The sequence below is a fragment of the Hippichthys cyanospilos genome, chromosome 1 (assembly GCF_059441005.1).
Source record: "Hippichthys cyanospilos isolate Australia breed blue-spotted pipefish chromosome 1, RoL_Hcya_1.0, whole genome shotgun sequence".
Lineage (NCBI taxonomy): Eukaryota > Metazoa > Chordata > Actinopteri > Syngnathiformes > Syngnathidae > Hippichthys > Hippichthys cyanospilos.
In genome coordinates this window covers 25169717-25195317 of record NC_142369.1, presented here as the reverse complement: position 1 = coordinate 25195317, position 25601 = coordinate 25169717, and the positions used below count along the sequence as shown (strand labels likewise).

At 40.2% G+C, this 25601-nt stretch overlaps 4 protein-coding genes and 1 long non-coding RNA gene across 10 annotated transcripts; 3 read left to right on the top strand and 2 right to left on the bottom strand.

The window, feature by feature from the left end:
• Positions 1–115: 115 nt before the first annotated feature.
• Positions 116–1693, top strand: mmab (metabolism of cobalamin associated B). The gene is made up of 9 exons (XM_088418092.1): positions 116–257; positions 478–536; positions 621–714; positions 793–850; positions 921–993; positions 1069–1166; positions 1236–1300; positions 1389–1448; positions 1527–1693. Exons 1-9 carry the CDS (start codon positions 154–156, stop codon positions 1609–1611), a joined length of 696 nt encoding a protein of 231 aa, XP_088274218.1. The 5' UTR covers positions 116–153; the 3' UTR covers positions 1612–1693.
• Positions 1674–5763, bottom strand: aldh3b4 (aldehyde dehydrogenase 3 family, member B4). Of its 2 annotated transcripts, none has more exons than XM_088418083.1 (10): positions 5516–5763; positions 4936–5131; positions 4738–4848; positions 4358–4478; positions 4206–4291; positions 3224–3305; positions 2744–3133; positions 2504–2670; positions 2216–2315; positions 1674–2141 (listed from the first exon to the last, which is right to left on the bottom strand). In XM_088418083.1, exons 1-10 carry the CDS (start codon positions 5608–5610, stop codon positions 1942–1944), a joined length of 1548 nt encoding a protein of 515 aa, XP_088274209.1. In that variant the 5' UTR covers positions 5611–5763; the 3' UTR covers positions 1674–1941. The 2 variants fall into 2 exon arrangements, with proteins under 2 accessions (XP_088274209.1, XP_088274201.1); XM_088418075.1 differs by lacking the exon at positions 5516–5763 and adding an exon at positions 5216–5390.
• LOC148429830 (uncharacterized) lies at positions 4731–11274 on the top strand. The gene is made up of 2 exons (XR_015865979.1): positions 4731–5194; positions 8941–11274. It is a non-coding gene; the product is annotated as an uncharacterized LOC148429830 (long non-coding RNA).
• ube3b (ubiquitin protein ligase E3B) lies at positions 5811–20118 on the bottom strand. Of its 2 annotated transcripts, none has more exons than XM_088418055.1 (27): positions 19736–20118; positions 19488–19656; positions 19278–19392; positions 18831–18890; positions 18636–18740; positions 18461–18557; positions 18286–18371; positions 17360–17442; positions 16684–16789; positions 16467–16587; positions 16202–16379; positions 14450–14616; positions 14183–14350; positions 13923–14094; positions 13738–13856; positions 13247–13361; positions 13059–13158; positions 12126–12245; positions 11876–12052; positions 11692–11802; positions 11467–11604; positions 10056–10121; positions 9668–9726; positions 9407–9589; positions 9129–9240; positions 8965–9057; positions 5811–8467 (listed from the first exon to the last, which is right to left on the bottom strand). In XM_088418055.1, exons 2-27 carry the CDS (start codon positions 19646–19648, stop codon positions 8276–8278), a joined length of 3204 nt encoding a protein of 1067 aa, XP_088274181.1. In that variant the 5' UTR covers positions 19649–19656; positions 19736–20118; the 3' UTR covers positions 5811–8275. The 2 variants fall into 2 exon arrangements, with proteins under 2 accessions (XP_088274181.1, XP_088274189.1); XM_088418063.1 differs by having other exon boundaries at positions 8263–8467; positions 8965–9046.
• A 393-nt stretch (positions 20119–20511) lies between these two features.
• Positions 20512–25373, top strand: kctd10 (potassium channel tetramerization domain containing 10). 4 transcript variants are annotated; one of them, XM_088413382.1, is made up of 8 exons: positions 20558–20613; positions 21740–21838; positions 22000–22390; positions 22916–23085; positions 23322–23408; positions 23487–23539; positions 23627–23822; positions 24164–25373. In XM_088413382.1, exons 3-8 carry the CDS (start codon positions 22183–22185, stop codon positions 24380–24382), a joined length of 933 nt encoding a protein of 310 aa, XP_088269508.1. In that variant the 5' UTR covers positions 20558–20613; positions 21740–21838; positions 22000–22182; the 3' UTR covers positions 24383–25373. The 4 variants fall into 4 exon arrangements, with proteins under 4 accessions (XP_088269483.1, XP_088269502.1, XP_088269508.1 ...); XM_088413357.1 differs by lacking the exon at positions 21740–21838 and having other exon boundaries at positions 20512–20613; positions 22177–22390; XM_088413376.1 differs by lacking the exon at positions 21740–21838 and having other exon boundaries at positions 20545–20613.
• The last annotated feature ends 228 nt before the right edge of the window (positions 25374–25601 follow it).

Below are 25601 nucleotides of genomic sequence, written 5' to 3'. Positions count from 1 at the left end.
GCTTCAATCCCTTCTGAGTTTGTTATATTTTTAACCAATCACCTTCCAGGTTTTCACCATCATCCGCTGAGTTATCCAATCGTGCGATTAAAAAGGACCGCCTATGAAGGGCTACGGAAAGAGAGAGAGTACATAAAACTCAAATTTATAAACATGGCTGCATTTGTGTGCAGACCTTCGAGCTTGTCTTGTCTTTTCAATACTGTCAGGCGAATAAGTAGGCGACAGACAAGGGAAACATCTTTCCTTTGGAGAAGGTTGTAGAACTGTTATGAAATGTTATGAAATGTTGTCTTAGTCCCTCAAATACCAGTCACGTAAACGTTAGCTTTTGACATGAATTGGGTGTGAAGGTATACTGTATATGAAAAAGCTATCGAAAACAGCATTGCCAGGAAGCCGGTTTTAGCACCAAATGCCATAATTTGCGTTTTTTCTTCAATCATTTAACACTGTGTTCGTCTTTTATTTTCACAGTTACGCGACAGATCGAGACAACAGAGTTCCCAAAATCTATACAAAAACAGGGGACAAAGGTTGTATGAAACTGCAACTTGAGAAAAAAAATATAGGCACGCCACATGATGTAAATACTGACTTGTTTTGGTTTTGCCTCACAGGGTTTTCAAGTACATTTACTGGAGAAAGAAGACCAAAGGAAGATCACATTTTCGAAGCTTTAGGAAACACAGATGAACTGTCTTCAGCAATCGGGTAAAACGCAACAGTACTGCACACCTACAATACTGATCATTTGTCTACTATATTGATCACATTGTATAAACATTGCAGCTTAGCCAGAGAATTTTGTCTAGAGAAAGGCCATGCGTTCACGTATCAGCTGGATAAGGTGAGATTTATTAATTGCTTCTTCAGTGAGGCTTTAGTTCACTGAATTAACAAATTTTGTTACCAATCAGATACAGTGTGTTTTGCAAGACGTCGGCTCCAATATCGCCACTCCTCAATCATCAGCAAGAGAAAGCCATCTAAGTAAGTACTACATGTATTTGCTGCTTATGTCTTTACTTAATTGTATTCGTTCTAAATCTATCTTCTGTTCGACAGCTCGGACAAAATTCCCTGGAACACCAATAACAGATTTGGAGGGTTGGATTGATGCTTTCACAGAAGAACTCCCACCTTTAACAAACTTTATTTTACCTGTAAGCCCAGCTGTTTCTCTTGTCCGACTATCTGCATGTTTTGTTTTTGACACTTGTGCACATTAACAGTCTGGAGGAAAGAGCAGCGCAGCTTTACATGTAGCTCGGACAGTCTGTCGCAGAGCCGAGCGCAGGTCAGTTTAAGCACTTTTTTTTTTTTTTTTGGTGGGTCGGGGGTCATCTACTGTCATTCCAAGTGTTTTAACGTTTTTCTTACTACAGCGTTGCTCCAATCGTGCGTTCTGGTGAGGCTGATCCAGATATTGCCAGGTTTTTAAACAGGTAAATAATGCACACACGTTTGCAAGATCATGGTCTTGTTTTTCAACCTAAATATGACTGTCTCGGCATTTTTTACAGACTAAGCGACTACCTTTTCACTGTGGCCAGATATGCCGCCTTAAAAGAAAACAGCAAGGAAACCATTTACAGAAGACCTGAATGAGACTTGATAATAAAATACAATCTTATTTTGGCTGTGCATATATGGGCGATATTGTGTAAATATACATGAGATCAAAATTTTATTGTTGTTGCATCTTTGTACAAAGCTTTCAGTGAGAATACAAAACTTTAAATTTGGCATCCACTTACATTCTTACAACACATTTAAGTTTTGAGTCCTCTGAGTCTTCAGTTGTTGCATTTAGTGATAGATATGGCAACTTTTCATTCCATGTACTTTTTCCTCTGGATTTTATGTTTTTTTTTTTAATTATTATTTTTACAACACTTTGAAATTCTAGAAAAATTTGATTCCAGTTTAATGTACAGGTCACAGGATTTGACACCAGCCCTGGCTTTTCCAGGAGAGACTGCTGCCCCACGTTATGAGGGACAAATTGCGGTCATCATAGGGTGGATAGCGCAGGGAGGTGACACATTCCAAACGTGTGCTTCTTAGCAGACATGACTTCCTATGAGAGAATGTATCAAAGCTGTAGCGTCCATGGTAAGAACCATTTCCACTGGCACCTGTCCCCAAAACAAATTGGTCACATCTGACACAGGTACATTGCCAGATTGTTTCATAACGCATGCAAACTCACCAACTCCACCGAAAGGTAGAGTCACCATCAGACTTTGGAGGGTGCTGTCGTTGGCACAAAAGCTTCCACTTGAAGTTTCACTCATGATTCTTGAAATCACCTGCATTTTTAGTCAGACATTGCCACGTGAGAAAAGGAGAACCCACCATATGGCCACTCAGGAATGTCCATGGTGGATCCTCTCAAGTCGAATGCTACTTAGTTTATAGTACAACTGCATTCCTCCTCGCCAAAACATTCACACAGAAGAGTTTGAACTGAGTCAAGAGCATTACGTCTGCCTCATACCTTGCTGTTGTTGGAATACACATAGACACAGAGGGCTTTCTCTTGTTTGTTGATGAAGGCTATCGTCTCATCGACATTGTTTACAGAGAGCACTGGAAGAACTGGGCCAAAAAGATCTTGTTGCATGATGGGGTCTGACTCATCCACCTCTGTCAAAATGGTCGGAGCTTTGGAGAAAACAAACAGTTTAGTCAAACATTATTGACACGATCCAGTTTTAAATTTTGAGTGGGCTTTTACCAATATACTTCTCCGCCTCTTTCACCTGTCCACCTAAGGCCACCTTGCCAGATCTCCACAACACGTCACGTGTACGGTTAAAGGTGTCAAGATTAACCATGCGGCTGAAGCTGCTGGATTCTTTGGGATCAGAGCCGTAGAATCGCATCAGACAGCACTTCAGTGCCTGGACTAATCGTGTTTTAACATCTGAATGGCAGAGGATGTAGTCAGGGCCCACCAAGCTTTGCCCGGAATTATGAAAACGGGCCCAGGCAATGCGCTGGGCTGTGACTGTCACGTCACAGTGTTGGTCTACGTAACATGGGTTCTTCCCACCCAGAACAAGGGTGATCGGTGTCAAGTACTGAGCCGCAGCTTGGGAAATTCGAATTCCTTCCTCTCTGGTACCTAGATTTTAACATTAACATAAAGGGTTAATATTGTATGCCATCAATGTATTGAAGATAGGATGTAATGCGTCACTGTATGTACTCTTACCAGAAAAGAAGACATGATCAAATTTAAGTTCCACAATATCAGCCACGTCATTCGTGCCTGCAAGAATTACATGGAAGCATTCCTTGAGGAAAACAAGAATTGTAAATCATTACATTATAATTATGTATGATGAATCATTTAATGAAAAGAAAGTATCATGAATAGAGGTCAGAACTAATCATTTTCTTAAGACAAGCGATGTCTTCAATTGGTATGAAAGTCAACAAAACCTCATTATAGTGTAGTACAGTTCAACACTGCAAAGTCACATCTGCATTAAATCAACAAGTTAAAGAGACACCTGACATTGGCATTCAAAACTGAGCATCATTATCCTTAGAAGATCAAATAGACAACCCTATTAGATCTCATGCAGTGTCTTCAGTCATGTCGAGACTCAAGTAGAAGCATGCATAGAAAATATGCAAATCTCTTTTCAAATCATTCCAAAAAACAATGGTGTTCTAGTCGAACTATGATAGTGATATTGCAGCTAATAATTGCCGCCAACTGTTGCTGTATGCATGAATCTACCTCAACAAAATTTCAATGACAGGTACACTTAAATGACAACAGCAAAACAGCAGCAGAAAAATTGTACTGTACATAATAATTTAACATAGCATAAGGCAATTAAGTGTTGTGACTATTACACTGGGACCATACAGCATTGGTTTTCCTTTCATTGATATCCGCCCAGGCCATGAATTCCATTCTACACAGGACAAAGGCGGCCGTAAGAAAAAGTATCCTGAGTGTCATATGCAGCCCATGCTTTAAGATGGAACCCAGGGGCAGCAAATACAGCAAATAGCAAATCCAGGGCCCAAAATTGAACCCTGTAGAACACCATACATCAGTGGAGTAGAGCGGAACTCAGAGCAATTAGGGCTAGTATTTTTATTTTTTTTTAAAGTCTGCCAATTATGTTCTAAACCACTCTAGAGCTGCAAACAAACCATCCTGCGGTAATAGTACTCACATTATCCAAGTAGGTAGGAATGAGACGCTGGAGAAGTCCTGCTGTGTGAGCCGTGCACACTGAAGGACTGATGATGACACAGTTACCTGTAAAAATAATAAATCCTGTGTTCTTTTAAAATATGATACTTGGAATGCCACGCGTGACTGTACCTGCTGCAATAGCTCCAACCAGTGGCACCAGGCACATTTGGACTGGACTACACCAAGTCCCCATGATAAATACAACGCCCAAGGGTTCGTTTATCACAAGACACTCATCCAGAGGAGTGGACTGAGCCATGGAGACATATTCAAAAGTTAGTCATTAAAACTAACTTTTCAAGCAATGAGGCGATCAGGTCACTTGTGGACGAACCGGGAAGAAAACAGTTCAAGCCTTCAAGTGTGCAAGGCAATTTTCACGTTAATCTTCTTTGACAAAAGAATGTACCTCTTTGTAGCAATCCGATGGAATGTTCCTCACCAAAAGGTTGCTGTGCAAATCATCTGTAATCCCAATAATGTTTTTCATAACAACAAACCGGTCTCACCAGGTTTCTTTCCAACTTCTGTGGCTCCATCCACTTCCTGAGGTTGCAGATAGCATGAAGAGCCTCATTTTTAACCGGAATCAACTCTGACACAATGGTCTCAAATCGTGGCTAGTTCAAGACAAGAGATTATTAACAATGATGATAATAAATAATAGATTTGTATTCTTGATTGGGGTGGGGATCACAACAACTCACCTTGTGAAGATCCCTTCTGAGAGCATCCACAAAGTCACACTCATGTTCCTCGAGCATTCTCACCAAAGCCTCCAGTTGGGCCAGCCTGAAGTTTTCCTTGATGCTGCGCCTGGCCTGGAAGGAGACTCGGGCTCTCTTGAGCAGCTCTTCGTACTGCAGCGGGGACGTCTTCAAACACGGCTCGCCCAGCCTGGTCCTTCAACATCCAAAAGGCGCTCGTTAACTCAGAATCACGTATCAGAGTCAACGCTACATTCAGGTTAGTGTGACCCCACGCTACCTCCTGCACGTTAAACGGCCATTCCTTTGACATGCAGCGCAAGCCTTTCCCTTTGCACTCGTGTCATTTCTACTAAACTCTCCAGTGCTGGACTTCCTCATTGTAACCGGTAAACTTGTGAAGTAAAAGCCCGACTAGCAGCGGGCATAGTGAAAATCCCGATAAAGCCCTTCAGCTAGTCAGGTGATGCACACAACTAAAGGTCTGCATTAAGGGGGAGGTCAGTCACACTCGGCATCACATGCAACTTACTCACCCGGCCACCGCATGAACTAGTGAGGAAATTATTCTTAAACTCACCACCGTAGAGATTTGAACCAGTTGCCAGGAGAAGGGCTTGCTTGGCTGCTCATGCTTTTATTGCTGTTCAGAGCTCTGTGGGTCTCATGAAACATGTCACAATGCAGGGACCTGGGGAGGATTTGGATATACTGTTCACAGCATAATCCACATTATTCAGGAAAAGCTCCCGACGTGCTTCTCAATCCAACAGCGTCCAGTTTTTGTTTAGATGTGTTGGCGTGCGGCGTTGCACTCTCATGCAGCAGCTGCTTGCAATTAGACATGATTGACTTGGAACGAGGAAGGGGGCGAACACTTTGGCGCAAAAACTTTATATAACACCAGTGTGCATGATTTAACATGACAAGAAAACATATCTTACATACATGGACACATTTTACACAAGAATCGCTCTTTATACACATTACATAGTGCATTCATCTTGAAGGACACCTTTAAGACGATTTCATTCGCATGAAGAGGGAACAATGCGGTGTGCTCTCACTGACAGTCGCTTACATGTATACTCTTCTGTTGACGTCATATTAAATCACTGACCGAACTTGTCTTTTGTCTCTCGTGAAAACAAACAGCGCTTCTGTATAGAATTTTGTATCCACGCTAAGTTCACAGGTAATTTAGGTCTCATTAGACTGGAAAGATATACAGTAATACAGTTTTATGTCAGTCAGTTCTACACAATTTAGCCCTAGGGCGAGCAACTGCATTTGGTTATTTTTCGAGTATGCTGTAAAATCTGATGTCTCTCAATTAATTGACAAGATTAAATAAAATGTTAGGTAAATAAAAAATATATATTATACATGATTAAAAAAAATTAAGCATTTCTTATAACATCATCTTACATGAAATTCAATTGTGTAGAACAGAGTGACAAAGAACAGCCACTATTTCGTTATTGTGTCTTTGAAATTAACACAATAAAGGCAATCATTGTAGGGTATGCTGCTGGGTTACTGGGCAGGTATCGCAAAGGTTCTATTTTTGAGAACTTACCCTTTTGGAACCTGGAGTATTAGGTAGTGCACATTTAGGTACACACACACAGCTCAAATGCCAGGTTTATGTGATACAAAAAAAATGACCATCATAATTTTTTCAAAACATTTTCTACTAGTAATATGAACTACGACCTGTACAATCTAACTGAATCTTTAAGCATCTTTTCAGAGGTCTATGAAAAATAAACAACTCATGTGGTTGCACAAGCGTGGAAGAAGCTTTTGATTTACTTTATTATGTAACAAAAACCTGGCATTTGAACAGGGGGTGTGCGATTTCAACAATAGCCACTGTTTTTTAGGATAAATTTGATGTTGATTTTGTGAACAAATTCCTTTTCTATTTAGAACTGTTGCCTTTTAATCCTAAATGCATCGTTTTCCCACAAGTTGCTGGTTAGTAAGAGAGTAGTGTTGACAGTAATGGGGGTATGAAATGACAATGGTGGTTTTTGTTTGTTTGTTTTTGCATAATGATGAATTTGGTTGAGATGTTTATGCTTTAAAAAGCCTTCTTTGAAAGTTGCGTTTCTATTTCTGGTAAGTCCTAGACCAAGACACTTAGCCCTGAAAGCCACTCAACAGCAGAAACACTTTACCGCACATTACCACCCAAAGGAACATGGAGCAAGTAGTCCAATTAGGCTGGTGATCCAGTCCATGACATCATGTTGAGAGGCTTGTTAGAAGTGATAATTCTTCACAACATGGCTTGGAAAGTCCATAGAGGATGCAGTCATAGCCTCACGACTTCTTGTGTTCTAGTTGTAGTGGTATTACAGTGGTTGGCTTTCAGAGAATAAGACCAGCCCCTGCTCCTATGGCTTGTTTCCAATTTGTAACATTATTGGTTTCACTTGGAATAGGTGAATAGGTCAAGGTGATAGCAATGGGAAGATGGCGATACACGAGGCACTCGGCATTATTTACACGGTGGGGTGAATAAAGTTCGGGTTTTCTGGGATGAAGTACAAAATCTCCGTCAAGGGAGATGTGACAAGTCATTTCCAGGCATTTGAAAAAAAGATGCAAAAGTAGACATCGCTTCGGTATTTGGGAGGGAAAAACTACAGATGGGTTTTCAGGTCCAGAAATTCTTGTGCTCCACCACGAATGAAGCAAATTCACACGATCATAAATAATCATAATCAATAATCATAAACAGTCCTTGTCTTTAAGAGGGAGGACGGGGGAGTTTTCCATTCTCGAGACAGTGATTTGGCTTCTACTTTGACAAATTCCATTTATGCATCGCAAAACCCATTAGGACTCATATGATACCTTCTCAAAGATGCTTGGATAGCAAAGTTCAAAATTTTAAGTGCATTACCACTGCATCTCTTTGTTTTTATGCATCTAATGGCTTGCATTGCATCTGTATTGCTTTCCAGTTCTCATATGGTAGGAGAGTTCGATCTAAGAAATATGATGTTAAGCCTGAGAAACAGAGATCTAGTAACTCTAAATATGGATTTGATGTAGTTAAACACTATACAAGGCCTTGAATTTCATGTGTGGCAAGGGGAGAGGCCAAACTAGATTGTGCTGCACAAACAGCACCCCCCTGTTGCTGAAAGGGAGTTAAATATGTTCTGTGGCGTTAAAAAAAAAAGACAAAAGCAAAGTTTGCTGTCTTTCTTGATGGCTCCACTGTCGAAATTTCCTCAGACCAAGATAGGTTCCAATGTATCTACACCCTATTGCTTGGGCCAGGCGGCTTCATCTTGCGCAGAACTGTCCTTTTGAATAACGTGCATTACGAAAGCTCAAAGCCGGTGTTCATACTGATGGCGTAACGTAGCTTGTCACGCAAGATGCTCTTCTTGCTGTAGTTGGGCAGCTTGAGTAGGTTGAAGCATGTGGATGAAGTTGGCAGTCTACCACCGGGCTCCTTTTTACGGATCGTGAAAAAGCCTCTGAGGACGCTGCCAAGGGTGTCCCCTGTGTCCTAAACACACGAAATGAACATTCAAGTTTCACGCTACAAAGACAGACTGAAGATAAAAAGGATGGTGATTACGGTATACACACCCTACTCTGATCCACATTCGGAATGTGTGTTTCAAAATTTGGGAAAATCATTGTTAACGATTTAAAAAAAAGTTATACTAAGGATTGAATAGTTGCTAATCAACTTGAAGAAATGCCCGTTTCACTCTGTTTTTAGTAGGCACTCAGAGGAGAGCAACATTCAATTCTATTGTAAAATTAATGTGTATAAGCTTCTTACCCAGAACATGAGTGACATGACCGAAAAAAACAAATCTGCTTATTTTGCTTGATTATTATCATGTGCTAAATAGTTAAACTAGTGTGTACAGTTGAAAAAGAAAACTCAAAAGAAAAGCTAGTGTAGTTTTTCTTTGATGAAACCTGATTTAGTGCCATCATGCGCTCAACCACTTTTTTTTTCTTCTGTAGATAAATACTGAGCAACAATCTCACCTGATCGTCTGACACTTCCACGCAACGGATTGAAAAAGGTGGCTTGAGGTAGGCAAAACCTAGGAGAGGAGGTCTTGAGCAGCTGGTGACAAACTACGCAAGAGTAAAATGAGTTCAAGGCGACAAATTAGGATACAAATCAAAAAGCCGAAAAATGAGCTCACTTTGAGGAACATCGCCCTCTCCTCTGCTGTGAAGTCACTGGACAAGATATCCCACAGCCAGATGATGACACGATGGCTGCTGTGAAAACCTCCATAGTAGACTGTGTGCTTCCTAGATCATGACAACACAGAAACCATTTAGACTGGAAGAAACCAAAACAGATTGTGTAACAGTCACTTTAAAACCAAACCTCAAGACTTTTTTACATCGACAGCAGAACACTTTGGAAAACCCTAAACCGTGCAAAGATGGAGGAGGGTGAAGATGAAGTACGTACTTGAGGTCATCCAAGTCAATTTCAGCATTGTCTCCTGAGACTAGACGCTGAACCTCGGGTGTCGAAAACATGTGCAACCATTCCGGGTTGATGATGCTGCGAAAGCCTCGGATGAAAGCTGCCGTTTGCTCCTTAATCTGAGTGTGCATCCGAAAGTGAGCCATGAGGTGGATGTAGCTGAACCTGCAGAGCAAATGGGCCAAACTAGTCACAGTATCAATATGGGGTGACATTTTCAAGCCTTGTTGATGACTAACATACTTGTTCTCATTGGTGACAGGTATGGTCTTGCCTCCAGGTATCAACTCATGACAAACGAGCTGTATGGAAAAAAGACAGCAATTTATTGTGGCTGTGCAGTAGTTGCCCGCAGGTCATGCAAACTAAGTATAAACCAAAATTCTTCAAAAAAAAAATCTGCTTTATGTACATTTTTAATAGATGGCTGTTAAGACAGATAAGTGAATTTCATTATTTAAAATCAATATTTCGCTGGTTATCAATTTTCCACAATATTATGAAGGCAGTTAGACTTTGGAATAGTTTAATTTTTCCAAATGAGATATTGTTGTTATTGTTGTTTAAATGAAGTTGTCTACCGGTGTCCAAAACATACTCAGTACCGCTATTGATTGGTTTCAGTCCTTACCTGCCCCATAACATCTTCATCATATGATAAAGAGAGTCCCAGATCGCCCACATCACCATCATAGCGCTGTAAAACATACATACAAATTATATAGACCAGCGGGGTCTAACTCATTTTGGCTCAGGGGTCGCACGGAGGAAAATCTACCCTAGAGCGGGCCGAACAGGTAAAATCATGCTATACTGTATACCTAAAAAACAATTAGAGTTAACTCTATGTAGATTTTTGCTCTGAAGATTAGCCTGGATCCAAATACACCCCAAATAGCAGGGGTACACTGTAAATATACTGCTGAAATAAAAAAAATAATTTAACTACCATTAACTTCCTTTTGGATCGTTACATTTGTTCCAAAAATACATACTTCGTACATGAAATACAATGGAAAACAAACATCCAGAGGAAGAAAAATGCCCCAATCAAAATCTGTGGTTGTCCAACTTTGTAAACTGCAAATACTTGGAACAGAATAAAAAGGTGGTGTAGTGTCTCATTCTGGACACTGGGTGTCACTCACTTAATGATATACATTTAAAAAAAAATACTTATGAAAAAGAACTCATGACATCATGTCAAATACATTGGAGCTATGTGCTAAGCTGTTAATGATGTAAATTTAAAAAGAAATTTAAGACTGACTGTTTATGATACAACAGGGACCAAGAATGAATGTGGCCCAGATGGCGACCCCTGTCCATTAGGAATCTCCTCAGGGCAAATCTTCCCTGCACTGAGCAGTAGGCACAACAAAGCTAACGCTAACGCAAGTGTTCCTCTTTATGTCAGAGAAGCAATGAGCAAGCCATTTGGCGCAAGCACGGACATTGGTCACTTCAGCTTGTAAGTCGCAGTGCGCATCTTCGCATTGCTCGGAAAAATAAGAATTTTTGCGTATTGTTACGTTCACTGTTAAGCATGAGCAAGCCTGCGATGGAGGACTGATTTAGTCGTTATCAAGCACTAGCCTAAGTTGCTGCGGACAGCATCTTAGGACGACGCGCTTGTTAACCATTTTTTCTATTTTAAGTAGCAGTGCTGGTCTTTAAGTTGCTTGCAAAATTAAGATTTTTGCATCTCGTAATGTTTGTTGCAATGCACAAAGAAACCTGTGGATGAGGACTGAGTCAGTTTTTAGGAACAAGGTGAGTTGCGGCTGACAACAATGTACTTGTAAAGGTTTCTTTTTTCTTTCAATTAAAGAAGTGATCAGACAGAACCATATCTGCGTGAATCCTTATACACATGCAAGGGCATTACAGTATTATAGTAGTATTGCAGTCTTATTCATTTTTTTTCAGTACTTCACAGAATCATTTCGCAGGCCGGATCCGGCCCGCGGGGCGTATGTTTGACACACCTGATATAGACTCATCTATAACATGTGGGAGAATTAAAAAAAAAAAAGGCAAACCTTAATGGAGGTGAGATTCTTGTAAAATTCAGAGTCCAATGACGGTAACTCATCAATAGAGCTGTAGAAAGTGCTGTGGTGATGACCCAACACTTGACTGAGGAAGAAGGAAGCAAAAGGGACATCCACCACAATGCCCTATACACATAAAAAAAGAGCCCAATGTTACGCAATGTTCCGGAATGGGCATAAATATGAAAGCATTTCTGCATGTGCCATAAATACCTCATATATGGCTTTCCCTAACATCTTCCCCACAAACTCAAAGAGCTGCAGGTGGTTCTCATGGATGTAGGAAGTCGGTGAAGGATACAGCCTCTCATTTCCACTCGTGGTCTGAGAAGAACATGAAAAAAAGCGCAATCTGTTTGAAACGAGGATTCGAATGTTTTTGAAATGAATCGGTTACCTTAAATAGGTTGAGAGCAGGGTTGAACACTTTCTTGATGATTTCTTCCAGAAACTCCTTAAACACGCCATCTTGATCGATGCCCGCTTCATCTACTCCCAGGTCATTCACAAACTTCACACGAATGACGCCTTTTATGGAATTCACAGGTAAACGACGGAGTTGATCGTAGCCATCCTAACATGGGGGAGACTAAATTAATGGAAGCAGCAGAAAATGTGTCCGTCATTCGTCCGATTTATGTCCATACCTCTAACATGCGTGAGCGGCGGATGGTAATATGGGTGACATGTGGCGAGGCAGAGCTGGTTTCTATCAGCCCAAGATTCTCTTTTTCCTTCGTGACAATGTTCCTAAACAGCAGCACCCTCTGAAACGACGAGAAAGCGACACATTCATGACCTACGTAGGTACAAACTTTCTGTATATGTCTGACCTTTGTCATGTCAAGAATGATGCATTACTTTCTCCTCTGTCTCATTTTTTTTTTAACCATGTGTATGTTACGGTGATATAAGAAAATATGGGCACCCCAGATCACTTTCAAGATTTACCTTTAGAAATTAGAGCAGCAATTAATACAGCATAGGCCAAAAGTTTGGAAAATTAGCTAAATCGTGAAATTGAACTTTTGCACAAATAGTCGAGTTGATAAGTTATAATAAAAAGTGATAACTCATTAAAGTGATGTTTTATGTGAGTAGTCATTTTGAGCAGTAAAAAGGTAATATTTTATCTAAAAATTATGACAATGTCATTGGGATTGGATATCTGAGAAAAAAGGGGAAAATATGCCTTTGGGATTTGGGGGAATTTTTTGGTTTTGTTAGGTCTATTATGTCAAATAAATTGATTAAAATTCGTATTTGCAAATAGAATGGAGGTAATGTATCATCAAGCTCAACGTGTCCGTAGATACTATAAAACAGTGGTCCCCAACCTTTTGTTGGGGTTCTGGCTGCTCTAAAAACCACATCATCCTTCTCACTATGTATGTAATATCAACAGCGGCCAGAGGCGGCGCCAAAAAAACAAAGATCAAGCACAATGGTATGAACTGGAATTAAACTAAATCATCTCTAAAACATTATTGCGGGTGCAGCCCACACGGGCGGGTACCAGATGATCCGCGGACCTGGGGTTGGGGACCACTGCTATAAAATAATACAGTATTAGAACTCACATTTTTATGTGGAATAACATGTGGGATATATTGCAGTATCAGCTGGGCTCTTTTCTTGCCTTTCTCAAGCTCTTGGAACAATAAGCTGGGCTTTAAGTCCCTGAATGCAACAGATGGAAGATAAAAAAGATGAGCTTTTCAAAATAATCCGTTTCAAACAGGGAGACACAAGCCCAGGTTGTATTTACTTTCGTAACCAGTGGTCATCAAGAGTAAATTTTCGTCTACAGTCACGTTCGTAAAGCACCATCAGCCATCCGTGAACACTGTGGAATAATTCCAGTTTCTCCCCCTTTGCGTTCTCTGTTAGACACACACGAGTAAGTTTTACAACAAGGAATGTCTGTTAGAACATTAGGTAGGATTACAAAATAGAATATGCTTTTTTATTTCTCATTTTGCTTCATGCAGCAAATGCTCGATTTAATAAATTAAATTATAGACTGAATCTCTCACAGGGGGAGGGATTTGATTTTACTCAGGAACTTTTGTAACAGCAACTTAATACATTACCTAATTAAACAGTCTGTCTGTATGCACTACATTTTAGAAAACTTCTTTGTTAATAATACTGCTTCATAATTGCTTGTTGATTTTTCATAATACTGAATAATTCCAAACAAAAACTTTCTCATACCCATGCAAATGTACAGTACTGACAGCAAACTAGATCCCTCACCTAGGATGCCATCCCATATCATCTTGTACACAAATGTGTTAAGAAACGAGGAAATAGTGATGAGCTCCTCTATTTTGAAGGAGGTTTGTTCTTCATAGACTTCGATGTCATCCAGGATTCTGAAACATATTGACAATAACTAATGGATTCAAAACAGTGCAGCAAAACAAATCACAAATAATTACGTGATGAGGTGCCGTGAACAGTCACAGAAGAGCATGAGCATAGACAGGAGCTGCTTGGACTCTTCGGTGTCATTGTTGAGACACTCCATAAAAAGTTTGAGACCTCCCTGTGGGCCAAGTTCACAGATAAAAGCCCACAACTTGGGCAGGAGGTCATCAAGGTGTGTCAGACCTACAAATAGGAAACGCAGCATGGTAACCCTTCATGTATATACGTCCCCAAATATTTAAACAAATTATTTAGGGGTCAATGCACTCACCAGTGAGAATCTGGAGCCTGATTTGCGTGAGTGTGGACAGAGCACTCTGGTAGAGCACACAAATACTGCACACCTTCTGAACTTCAGCCGAGTCCACACGCTTTCCCCCGACCGGCTTCAAGATGTTTCGGACAGAAGCGGACTTCTGAAAAGCTCGCTTAAAGAGGCCTGTGAATAGAGGGGCAGCCGGTTCAGTCGTTCCTCCGTCCATTCCCTTTACCACCACAAATGGCCATTCGTTTAAACAAATGTGGATTCATAACTCACTTTTAACCGGCATGTTATTTTGCGATGTGCTTGGTTGTGCGGTTGATGGAGTGGGGTCCTGACTCTCTAGCTTCTTAGATAGGACGTCACTGAAAAGGGTTCGAATGACGGGCACGCCCCACAGATATTGCAGCTGCTTGGTGACCAGTGGCATTGATTCATTAAGACTACAAGAAAAAGGGGAGCAAATGGGAAATTCAGAATCTTTATAGACAGTCAGCATACAGTATACATTCAGTGGTCACACATTAGGTACACCGGCATAATTTGATCAAGGGTGTGCACCCCACGATTCTCAAGTGCTATCTTAGTGGCTCACTGGAGCTTTTCAAAATCATAAGAAAACGGAAAAAGATGGGGCGCATATGTTTTAATATGTTTACAAAGATGACAAAAACATTCACGTTTTCTAATGCTGTCAAAATGTGTAGAATATTACATTTCAATATTTCTGTCAACGGATCTGCCAATGATTTGCATCATAGCCTGCGGCGAACGTTTGTTTCACCCCAGCATGGTACCAGGTAGGTGGCTGTGAAAAGACGGGTGTTTGACAGGCACATATTTAGTAACGAATGGGCTGTTTTGTCATGGGGATGATTTTGTGTTCTGTTGTTCAGGTTTGAGGATGGCGTTCTGTTTTGTTGTTGTTTTTTCAAAAATCTGATTCCAATATACAGTAGCTATTATAAACACTTACAGCATGTATTGCCTCCATTATACGGCTTATAGGAAGCTTTAATATTTTTTGCAGCTCCAGAGAGATCTGTTTTTCGTTTGTTTTTGGTTCAATCTGGCTTTCAACATTTTGGGTTGCCACCCCCACCTTTATTCAAACATTCATCCATCCATCCATTTTCTAGAACCGCTTATTCTCACAAGGGTCGCAGGCTTAGGGAAGTAGTTGGGGGAAACCCTGAACAAGTTGCCAGCCAATTGCAGGGCACACGGTGAGGCGAATGTCCTATCTACCTATCCACTGACCCGCCCCTTTATTAAAACAATCAGTTAATATTTTTGTTGGATAAAACTGTATTGTGACATACTAAGAGTGATTTCCTTTTTTATTCAGCTACATGATAATGGGTACATTAATACTAGCCACACCTCTACGTATGATGCAAGACAATTCTAATCAACTACAAATTACAACAACAACATAATTAATCTTTAAAATTCATAAATTTTAGTCATTGTGTACTTGAGCAACCTCACACATTGGGCTCAAAATGATCATTGTAGCTGCTCCTCGCGACATCTAAGTTATAATACATAAATCTAAATGTGATTTCATGCAAAATACTGTGTAGTCTGGTATATGAGGAAAACTGATCGTGTTTTATTTTCTTCAAATAAAAACATGTAAAAAGTATCTTTAATAAAATGGGTAAGACAAAAATATATCTAATATTAACTTTGTTAAAATACTTCTTGTACACTATTTAAAAGTTATTTGATGGAATATTTTAACTGCTGGAATGATTAATTGCATTTCCATTAGTTCAATCAATTCCTAGTTCAAAAGGTTTCCTGTAATAACGAGTCTAGGTTCCAGAGTATTACCATTTTGCAATTAATCATAATACCCATCTGTTCATTTTCTATATTGGCTGTCTTCAATTAAGCTACCTAACTTTCAAAGCATTAAATCAACTAGTAAAAGGCTTATGAACAGCGTAGAAGACCTTTTTCACAACATTCACTTCATTTCAAGGTAAAACTAAACAAGAATGAAAGGTCTCTATTCCTCACCCATAATCTACAGTTTGCGAGAACCAGCCCAGGACCGGGTGCCAGTGGGTGAGGTTAGACTTTTTCTGGGACACGTATCTCTGGCAGTAGGACAGCATCTCAGTCAGGTCCTTCACAAAGCAGTTGGTCTCCGTCTCTATGATTCGCTCGTTAAGGAAACCCAAGTGAATCAGGTTACCTAAATTAACCCAGGGGGAAAAGAAGGGAATTATTCTCTCGCCTCTGAAGTTTCATCCGAATAAGCACAATACCTCAAATACTGTACCAAGTAAGCAGAGTGTGTGGCTTCCCTCAAGACACACACAGATATCAGAACACTGCTCCTCACGACTGAGAAACAGGATAAACTTCTTTAAAAGCCCATGAGTCTGGATCAAAGTGATACACTGTTGCGAGAGAAGCACAATCAAAACCTGTATTTTCAAGTATGTAATCGTATTAACAAGTATGTTATTTTATGTTTTTCATAGGTGGCTTCATACCTCTGGAGCGAGCATACACAGGTGCAAAGTCACAGCCGGAACTGACATGATGTGAATGAGGAATGATCTGAGCAAGTTGTCTGAGAAATGAGCAGCGATGACTGGTCTGATGTTAGAAAAGAAAACAGAAAAAGAGCAGAAAGAAACTGATATCAACACAACCGCAAATATAAATGTGATCACAATTTTGCCACCTGCAATATTTGCATCTCAAATGCGGTCTCTGTTGCATATCTAATCAAGCACTATCTCAACGAGCACTCAGCTAATCACCGGCTGGAAGATGCATGGAAAGAATTAGTGATCAACAACTTGGTCTCTGACTTGTTTCAGATTTAGGGCAAGTGATGGAACAGAAGATGAAAGCATGTTTACTCAGTCAATTTCAACTTTTTTTTTTATATATTGTTTTTTCATTTTTCTATTTTAACCTTTTCCTATATAACGGAATATTTATTGCAAATTCCATTCATTTATAATATTTTATTTTGCCCTGAAAACTGTTTACATGTTTGTTGAAAAGTAGCCTGATGAAAATACTGAAGTTTTACCTAACGTGGTAATTACTCATATATAATAATCATGATTGCAACACTGGTCAAAATAATCACGATGATCGTTTTGCCATAATCGTACAATCCACCTGTCCTTTTGTTTTCCATTTATCCTCACTCACCTTAGTGACAGAGTAAAGATAGCTGTTAAAGTGCCTTTTGAGAGAGCTGGTTTTGAACGAGCCAAGCCATTGGTCAGCAAAATCTAAAAAAAAAAAAGAGAGAAAATTGTCCTTTATGGAAGCTAGCAGTATTGTCTGGATCTGCAAGAATTATGTCGCAGTTTAGTCATGAGCAGAACTAAGAAAAATACAAGAAGTGGTATACTTGCACAAGATAATGAGATCTACTATATAACCTGAATAAAACATTTTGCACACCGCCTTTAAAATTAATAATCCAAAAACGGAATGACCTTTGTCCAGGTGTCTGGTGAATCATATCTACCTAATTTGCATACCTTTGGTTCCTAAAATGTGTTGCACAGTGCACTTAATTGTGTGATTTAGTGGTTCATTCTTTAAGTTATAAAGCCGTTAATACGTGGCAAATATTTGTGTTACTAGTAGTTTAATGTTTGCCTTTTTTAACGCATTTATGTTTTGTTATATGTGGCACTGTTTTTTGTTTGTTTGTTTGTTTTTTGTTTTTTTTTGGGGGGGGGGTTGCTGTTTTATTTTTTAGACAAACCATGACTTCAGGATATGTGTAAAATAGTGGCAGCCATCTCAATTGCGCTTCTCGGATGCAGTGCTCATCTGGGCATTACTTGTAAAATTAAGAATTTTTTAATAGTGACTGTGGTCAGTCTTATTTTTCTTTAATACTCCACCAAATCCTCTTGGAGGCCAGATTAAACTTGAAAGGCCATATGTTTGACATCCATGGCCTCAAGGAATTATGTTGGGTGTTTATATAATGACAACAGCCCAAATAGCGAGCCAATGTTTAAAATGTCTACACTTTATAAAAAACGTGGATTTCATTTCTTTGTACAAATGTACCAGATGTTGTTGCTAGGGAGTGAATTCTGCATGTAAAACGGAACCTGTAGTGTTGAATAGAATCCCTTTTGATTGAGATAACCCATGATATTCTCACAGATTCTCGTCAAAGCAGGTCGGAGAGCTTCTCCTGAAACAAAGATGGGGGAAAAAAATGCTCTGCCTGAAAATATCATATTAAATAATAAATAAATACTGCTCACGTGGTTGCTGGCCTACCTTTCCCTCTCACAATTCGCCAAGTTGATGTGTCGGTGAATGTGACCAGCATGGTGAGGTACAGCGTTACCAATTTGTTGTCCTGCAGTATATCAGGCTGGGAATCAGAAAAGAAAAACATCATGCACCTAATACCTTCAATACTGTCCTTATTGATCTTCAAGTCCTGAACAACCTTTAAGTTTTTCAGTAGTTGACAGCAGGTCCACAGCACATCTTTAATCTGTTTCAACCAAGGGATTGTGAGATCTTTGGAGAGTGCCAGAGACACATACCAAACCTGAGAGCCAAAAGTGAAAAAAGAAAAATTAATCAATATGACAAATTCATGTCTAGTAGTTTGGCAAAGGAACCAATCTAAAACACTTACTTTTGGCTCGTTTTCAACTTCCATGCTGGCAAGAATAGCCCTACTGAGCTTTTCAAACCTCTGTCCAAATAGCAAAATTACAGATTAAAAGTGGGATACGATATGAACAATGGAATCGTGCATATTTTTGATTGTGCAGACTTGCACAACATCCAACAAAGGTGTTTCTTAAATTTGATAAAACAAGGTAATTAAAATGGTAGTAACCACATTCAATATGATGCATTTCAGTTCTACACCTTTGTAACAGTAAATTAATAAATCCCATAAAGACACCTGCCAGTAATCGAAAAGGTGTTTTCAATTCATCTTTGTATGACTCTAAATATACGTTAAGAGTACCTAATTTTGTGGCTGGTCACTATATGTCTAATTGTCTTCAGTATGATGACACAAGGACATCAGTCTAAAACTTAAAAAAGAAATGTTGTTCTTAGACGTACTCACCATTTTATCCTCCAATTGGAAAATGAAGAGTAATTTACGGGCAATTTTAAAAATAGATAGTGCATTTCTTTTTGATGCTGCAGCAGAAGACTCAAAATAATCATCAACATCTTTCCTGGTGAAACACAAAAAATACAACTATTAACTCAATGCGAGAGATGATGTGGAAAAGCAGTTAGTTTTGCAAATGGACGATTGAGCAAAGAGAACCTTATTTGTTTCTGGAGTCTGCAGCGACACAGAAATCGTCTGACGAGTGCTTGGATGAGGATTGCTGCTCTCTCCTTCTCCTTCTGCCCTTTCCTTTCCTCTCTGGCCTGCCTGGCTTTATCCAGGAATTCAGATTTCGAGCTTTGAGGTGCACTAAACATTGTGCAGCCTTAAGAAGAGAACATTTATATTTGATACCATATAGCACACGGGAAGAAGAGATGCTGTTATCTTTTCACAACACTTACCTGCACTGCAGAAGTTCTCGTGGTAAAATCTTCTATGTGCCAGAGGGCTTCCCAAGTGCTATACATCCATAGTGATGTTATTGCCTTCGGGGTCCGATCAGCAGCAAAAGCCGATAAACAATCAATGTGGACTAACTCGCCATCTCTAACTAGAGGTGTGACACATTGATAGCGGAGCTAAAATTAGCTTCTACGGCTAATTCGTGTCGAATGTACATGAATGTCGCCTCACAGATGAGCTGCCCACGTTGTTTTGTTGGTAATTAGCATAATTTTAACATGAAGGTCAATCTTCTGCCGATGACAGTCGCATAAACAGGAGCTACATATTATTTTAAGATGTAAACAATGAGAGGAGAGCTGAACACGACCTGAGACCATTAATCCACGGTGTCGCATTGAAATGTTTCCGGGTAGCATCCCTTTCACATTATCAATAATTAAGATGTAACAATTATCTACCTGAACAACGTGATGTGCAACTATTGAAAAATCAAACGCAATGTATAGGCGGTGGATGAAGCTTTTAGATTCGCGTGTTATGGTGTGATTAGCGTGGGATATTAATACTGTTACTCCTTCATTGCTGAAAGGTACCTGGGCAGATAACACAACTGTATTTAAATATTACGGGGTTGAAATGACGAAACCGAGTGTTTGTTTGTAATGGGGATCTGTCACGTAACAAATAACACAATTGTCTTCACTACAAACTTCAATGGTTTACGACAGTGTGATCCAAAACAAATCTGTACCTTTAAGAAGTAAAACAGAACGTTGACGTCATTTTCAACTGCGTAGCTATGGACCGGAAGGAAGTGGGTGACGCTGACGTAGGTTAGCAAGATACGTTTTCCAAGTCTGCCGTGGCTTCTATGGTAAATATATGACATTTTTCATTTTAAATCTTCCCTCGTCGCCACCACTAGGTTTATGTAGAAAACGATGCATCAGTTCCGACTGTCACTATGAATTCCCCCGCTTTTTTGAGTGGATAATTGTCATTTGAATAGCCGCGAGCTAGCTCGTTAGCCTTGCCCTATGTAATCTAATTACTTCATTATTCAGTTGTTGTGTAGGAACGACCAACCCAAAGCGTTTATTCCGTTCACTAAAACCATTCGACATTTTATTTGTAACTTGGTCATCAAGTTATATATTACCTATTTGTTGCTTCTCTCTTTCTAATCGAATCTAAGATGAACATGAATGGAATGAGGAAAGGGGAAACGAAGTGGGTAGACGACGGTAGTCACGGAGTCTAAAAAATGGCCAAGTCTTGTTTAAATTTTAACCACTCATACACAGTTAACAAAGAGTTCGGTGAGAGGTAAATGCCTTTGCTGGCGTGTTTTGTTTTGATTGCTTTTCTGTCGAAAACGTTTAGAATTGACTAACCTTGAAGTAATTAGCACTTTACTCTCCACAAAGAAATTGAAACCAAAATTAAAATTTAAATGTAACATTGTGCGTTGTATTGAAAATATGAAAAGGAACAATCAAACACTTGCCCATTCTGACACGTCTTTGATAAGTGAAATACCAATTTTGCATACAACTGTCATATCTTTTGAAATCCTCCTGAAATGGGGGTTGGTGACTGCGCTTAATTTCTGAGCTTCATCACATTAGATGTTATTGCTGTGTTTTGTCCCACAAAAGCTGATGCACCACTTGATCTCTCCAGGCTTCTTCATACTGTTGAATTGGCTGATTTTTCAATAGTTAGGCTGTTTAGTCTGTCACCTGTGAGCAAACGAAGTAAGAAACATACAGTGGAAGGAAAAAGTATGTATGAACCCTTTGGATTTTTAGGTTGGTCATAAAATACGATCTGATCATCGTCCCGTTACATTGTTTGAAGTCTGCTAAACTGTGCTCGGATGTTTCACTACTGGTAAACTGTTCTGTGGACATATGAAATCAAAGTTGAATTATTTGGAAGAAACAGTCAATTTGTATAATTCTGAAGGGTTTACATGCTTTTCCTCCCACTGTATAAAGCTGAGGCACAGCAGAAACAGGAAGTATCCTGTGGAATGTAAGCGGTGACTGCACGGTCACTACTTACTTGGGCTGTGCTCCCTTCAGAACACAATCACTGTGAGTATTGCATGGCCTTTTTATGTCGGCGTGCTATACGCATAACATTCAATTGCATTTGGCAGTGTTTGCAGGGGAAATACGTTTATGCAGAGTTTAGATAGTAATCACGTGTGTTGTATCATAATGGCTTCTTTCTTTTATCCACTTTTCTTTTATAGTTTCACTCCAATTCATTGTTGCCAACGTGTGGAAGTTAAAAAAGGAGCGAGGACGCTCATCTTTCCTGACTCATGAAAAGGAGTTTGGCTGACTGTCTCATCATTTGTTAACACTCGGAAGCACAACACGTTGAGAGGGCAGTACAACCACAATTGTTCTGTGTGGTTGTGTTCCAGGAAGAGATGTCAGGAGAGAGTGCCGTGAGCTCGGCAGTGCCAGCAGCTACCACCCGGACCACATCCTTTAAAGGTTCCAGCCCCAGCTCTAAGTATGTCAAGTTAAATGTGGGCGGGGCCCTCTACTACACAACAATGCAGACTCTGACCAAGCAAGACACAATGCTTAAAGCCATGTTCAGTGGCAGGATGGAGGTCCTCACTGACAGTGAAGGTGAGCTCCGTGGGAAGCGCATACTTTCAAGTGCATCTCAGTAAATGGCAATGTCACCTATTCGATGTAGATGAGGTCATTTGCCTCAGTAGGTCATACAAAAAGTCAGTCAATTTCAGGCACTGGGCCTATCACGTTTGTATATAGTGAGACGTCTTCAGCAGTGCCATAGGAGGACAGCGCTCCAAATAAGTCAAATGCAGGGCAAGAAATGAGGTAATGTTGCACGTAGCAAAGTATACGCCACAGAGCTTGCTTCACCCATCAAATATGAACAAAAACACATGTGCATTTTGAATAGGATGTAGAGTATGAGCTCATAACCTAAGAGCCTACCTAAATTCAGTGGAATCCCCAAAGTTGGATAAAATCTGTTCTGGGGGGCTGATGGTAGACAAAGTCAGTAAGCACATGAACTGTTCATTGAAGGACAACATTTGCCAAATGAAGGGCTTGCCCTGTGAAGGGCTTCCATGCAATCAAATCTGACATTGATTGTAACACAGCGTTTCATTTCTCACAAAGGATGGATTCTGATCGATCGCTGCGGCAAACATTTCGGAACAATCCTGAACTACCTGAGGGATGGAGCAGTGCCGTTGCCAGACAGCCGGCGGGAAACAGAGGAGCTGCTTGCAGAAGCCAAGTATTATCTTGTCCAAGGCCTTGCCGATGAATGCACAGCTGCCCTGCAGGTACACCCTGTAATGAACAAGTCTACATTTGACATGTGCATACGCCCGAGTTTGGGTTTTGTTTTTGTTTGTTTGTTGTTGTTTTTTCTATTTTTTGGGGGGGCGGGGGGTCGAGCATTTTATAGCGTCTCTGACATCTTGTGCTTCTGGTTCGCTTATATTCTCATTCCTATTTAACTGCGCATCTTGTGTATTTTGCCAAAATTGTTGAATTCTAAAAATCCCCTGTCCTGCAGAACAAAGAAACGTATGAGCCTCTATGTAAAGTGCCTCTGATGACATCATCCAAGGAGGAGCAGAAGCTTATCGCAACTTCAAATAAGGTGTGCAGCATAATAGTGTTCCAAATCAAGATCACTTTGCCAATTGCTAAAAAAAAAAAAATATGATTGACTTCCCAGCCCACAGTCAAACTGCTGTATAACAGAAGCAATAACAAATACTCCTACACCAGGTGAGTCCTTCTCCAAAATGAAACTTTTGGCACTTCCCCTGCAGCGTTGTTCATGATGGAGACTGACTTGTATATTTTATCCCTCAGCAATTCGGATGACAACATGCTGAAAAATATTGAGCTGTTTGACAAGCTGTCATTGCGGTTCAACGGCCGCGTACTCTTCATCAAAGACGTGATCGGCGATGAGATCTGCTGCTGGTCCTTTTACGGGCAGGGCCGGAAGATAGCTGAAGTATGCTGCACATCCATCGTTTATGCCACCGAAAAGAAGCAGACGAAAGTGAGTTGATCGATTGTGTGTTTTTAGCGGCATTTTTTTCACCATGATGTCACATGTACTTGACCAAAGCAGATCAATTCAAAAATCTGTTTTTTATGGCTTGATTGAAGAAGCATTTAGCCTTATTTGCTGCTATTGTAGTTTGACTGTGTGAAGAGTCAACAAAATAGAAGACATAATGTGCTTTCAAGGGAACAAAATACACTTCAGAGAGATAAGCTAATTTGAAAATAGATGTGCAAGTTTACCCATAGTTAACATGATTATTGTCTACAATCAATTCAAACATCAGTAGAATGGTTCTCTCCAATCTTCTAAGTGCCTTTGCATGTGTGAACTAGGTGGAGTTCCCTGAAGCTCGCATCTACGAGGAGACCCTCAATATCCTCCTATACGAATCCCACGACGGGAGGGGGCCAGACAATGCTCTCTTGGAGGCTACAGGTGGCGCTGCCGGACGATCCCACCATCTGGACGAAGATGACGAGCGAGAACGAATCGACAGAGTTCGTCGGATCCACATCAAACGACCCGACGACCGCACGCATCACCACCAGTGACTTCCCGCTGGTCTTAGCTGAGGCCTTGCACCGCACCCGTGCCTTACACCTTCCCTCAACAGCGCCTCTCTTACATCCATTACCAGGACACTGTATTAGTGTATAGCTGTGCAGTGATTGTGTCCACTGCGTCTTCTTTGTTGTGGTCTGACTGACTGGCTGACTGACTGCAGTGTTTGTTCACTTGTATCATGTTGTCTTCTGGCATTCAGAAGCTCATAATTATAGTTGTTCACAGTAGTTTCATCCAATGTGTGTATTTGTGTGTATTCATCACAAGTGGTCCTAAGGAGATCAAGAGTGATGATGTAAGCAGCTACAAACGTATCATATAATCTTTTCTCCAAGGTGAGGAGTGCGTCTTTGGGTGCTTTTCTGAGCTTTCAGTGTCAGACCCAAGTGTTATTCACCAAAAGGCCACAAGATGGCATCGTTTTGTTCTTAGACTTTTTTTTTTTTAAGTATGTTTCGTCAGGTGACACAGGTGGATAACATTTTTTCCAAGTAATGGTGCCACCATATTTCAGCTGAGCACTTCGGTTTCTGTTGACACCATAAAATTCTTATTTTCTATGGCAGTAATGCGGGCCTTCACTTAAAGCTTTGGCTTTCAGTCCCGGTCTGCATGTTTTCTGTCTCCCTGCTGCAAGATGCCTAATTCGAAACCTCCAGGACACCGGCTCCTGAGGACCAGAATTGAAAACCGCTGACCTAAGATGTGATATGACTTTGTGATGGATAGACGTTGAGGTTTTGAAGGCTGGAGTGAAAGAGTGTTACCGGATATCCCTGGCAGGAACGGAATCCTGCAGTCGTTTTTTCACAATGGCAATTAAGTTGTCCTTCATCTGGGCATTCGTCACAGAATGTTCAATTTTGCACAGTTCTAAAGTGATGTATAACAATCAGTGGTAGATTTATTGTACAGAAGTGAGGATACGTTTTATATTTATACATCTCAAATAAATTTCTACAAATGTATTAAACGCCTGTTTTTCTTCGTTTGATGCTAGTAACCATGCTTGATCAAAATTCTGCCCGCAGAAGTTATGTTTTTATTTTTAAAATGTTTTTATTCAAATTGTGATTGACACTACCATGTTTCTAGCTTTATTTAGCTACATGGCAAAAGAGACACCTGCAAGTGCAACTATTTCAACCGTCGACATTAAATGCCTCTTGATAACTATAAACTGAAGCCGATGCAGCGATGGTTCAT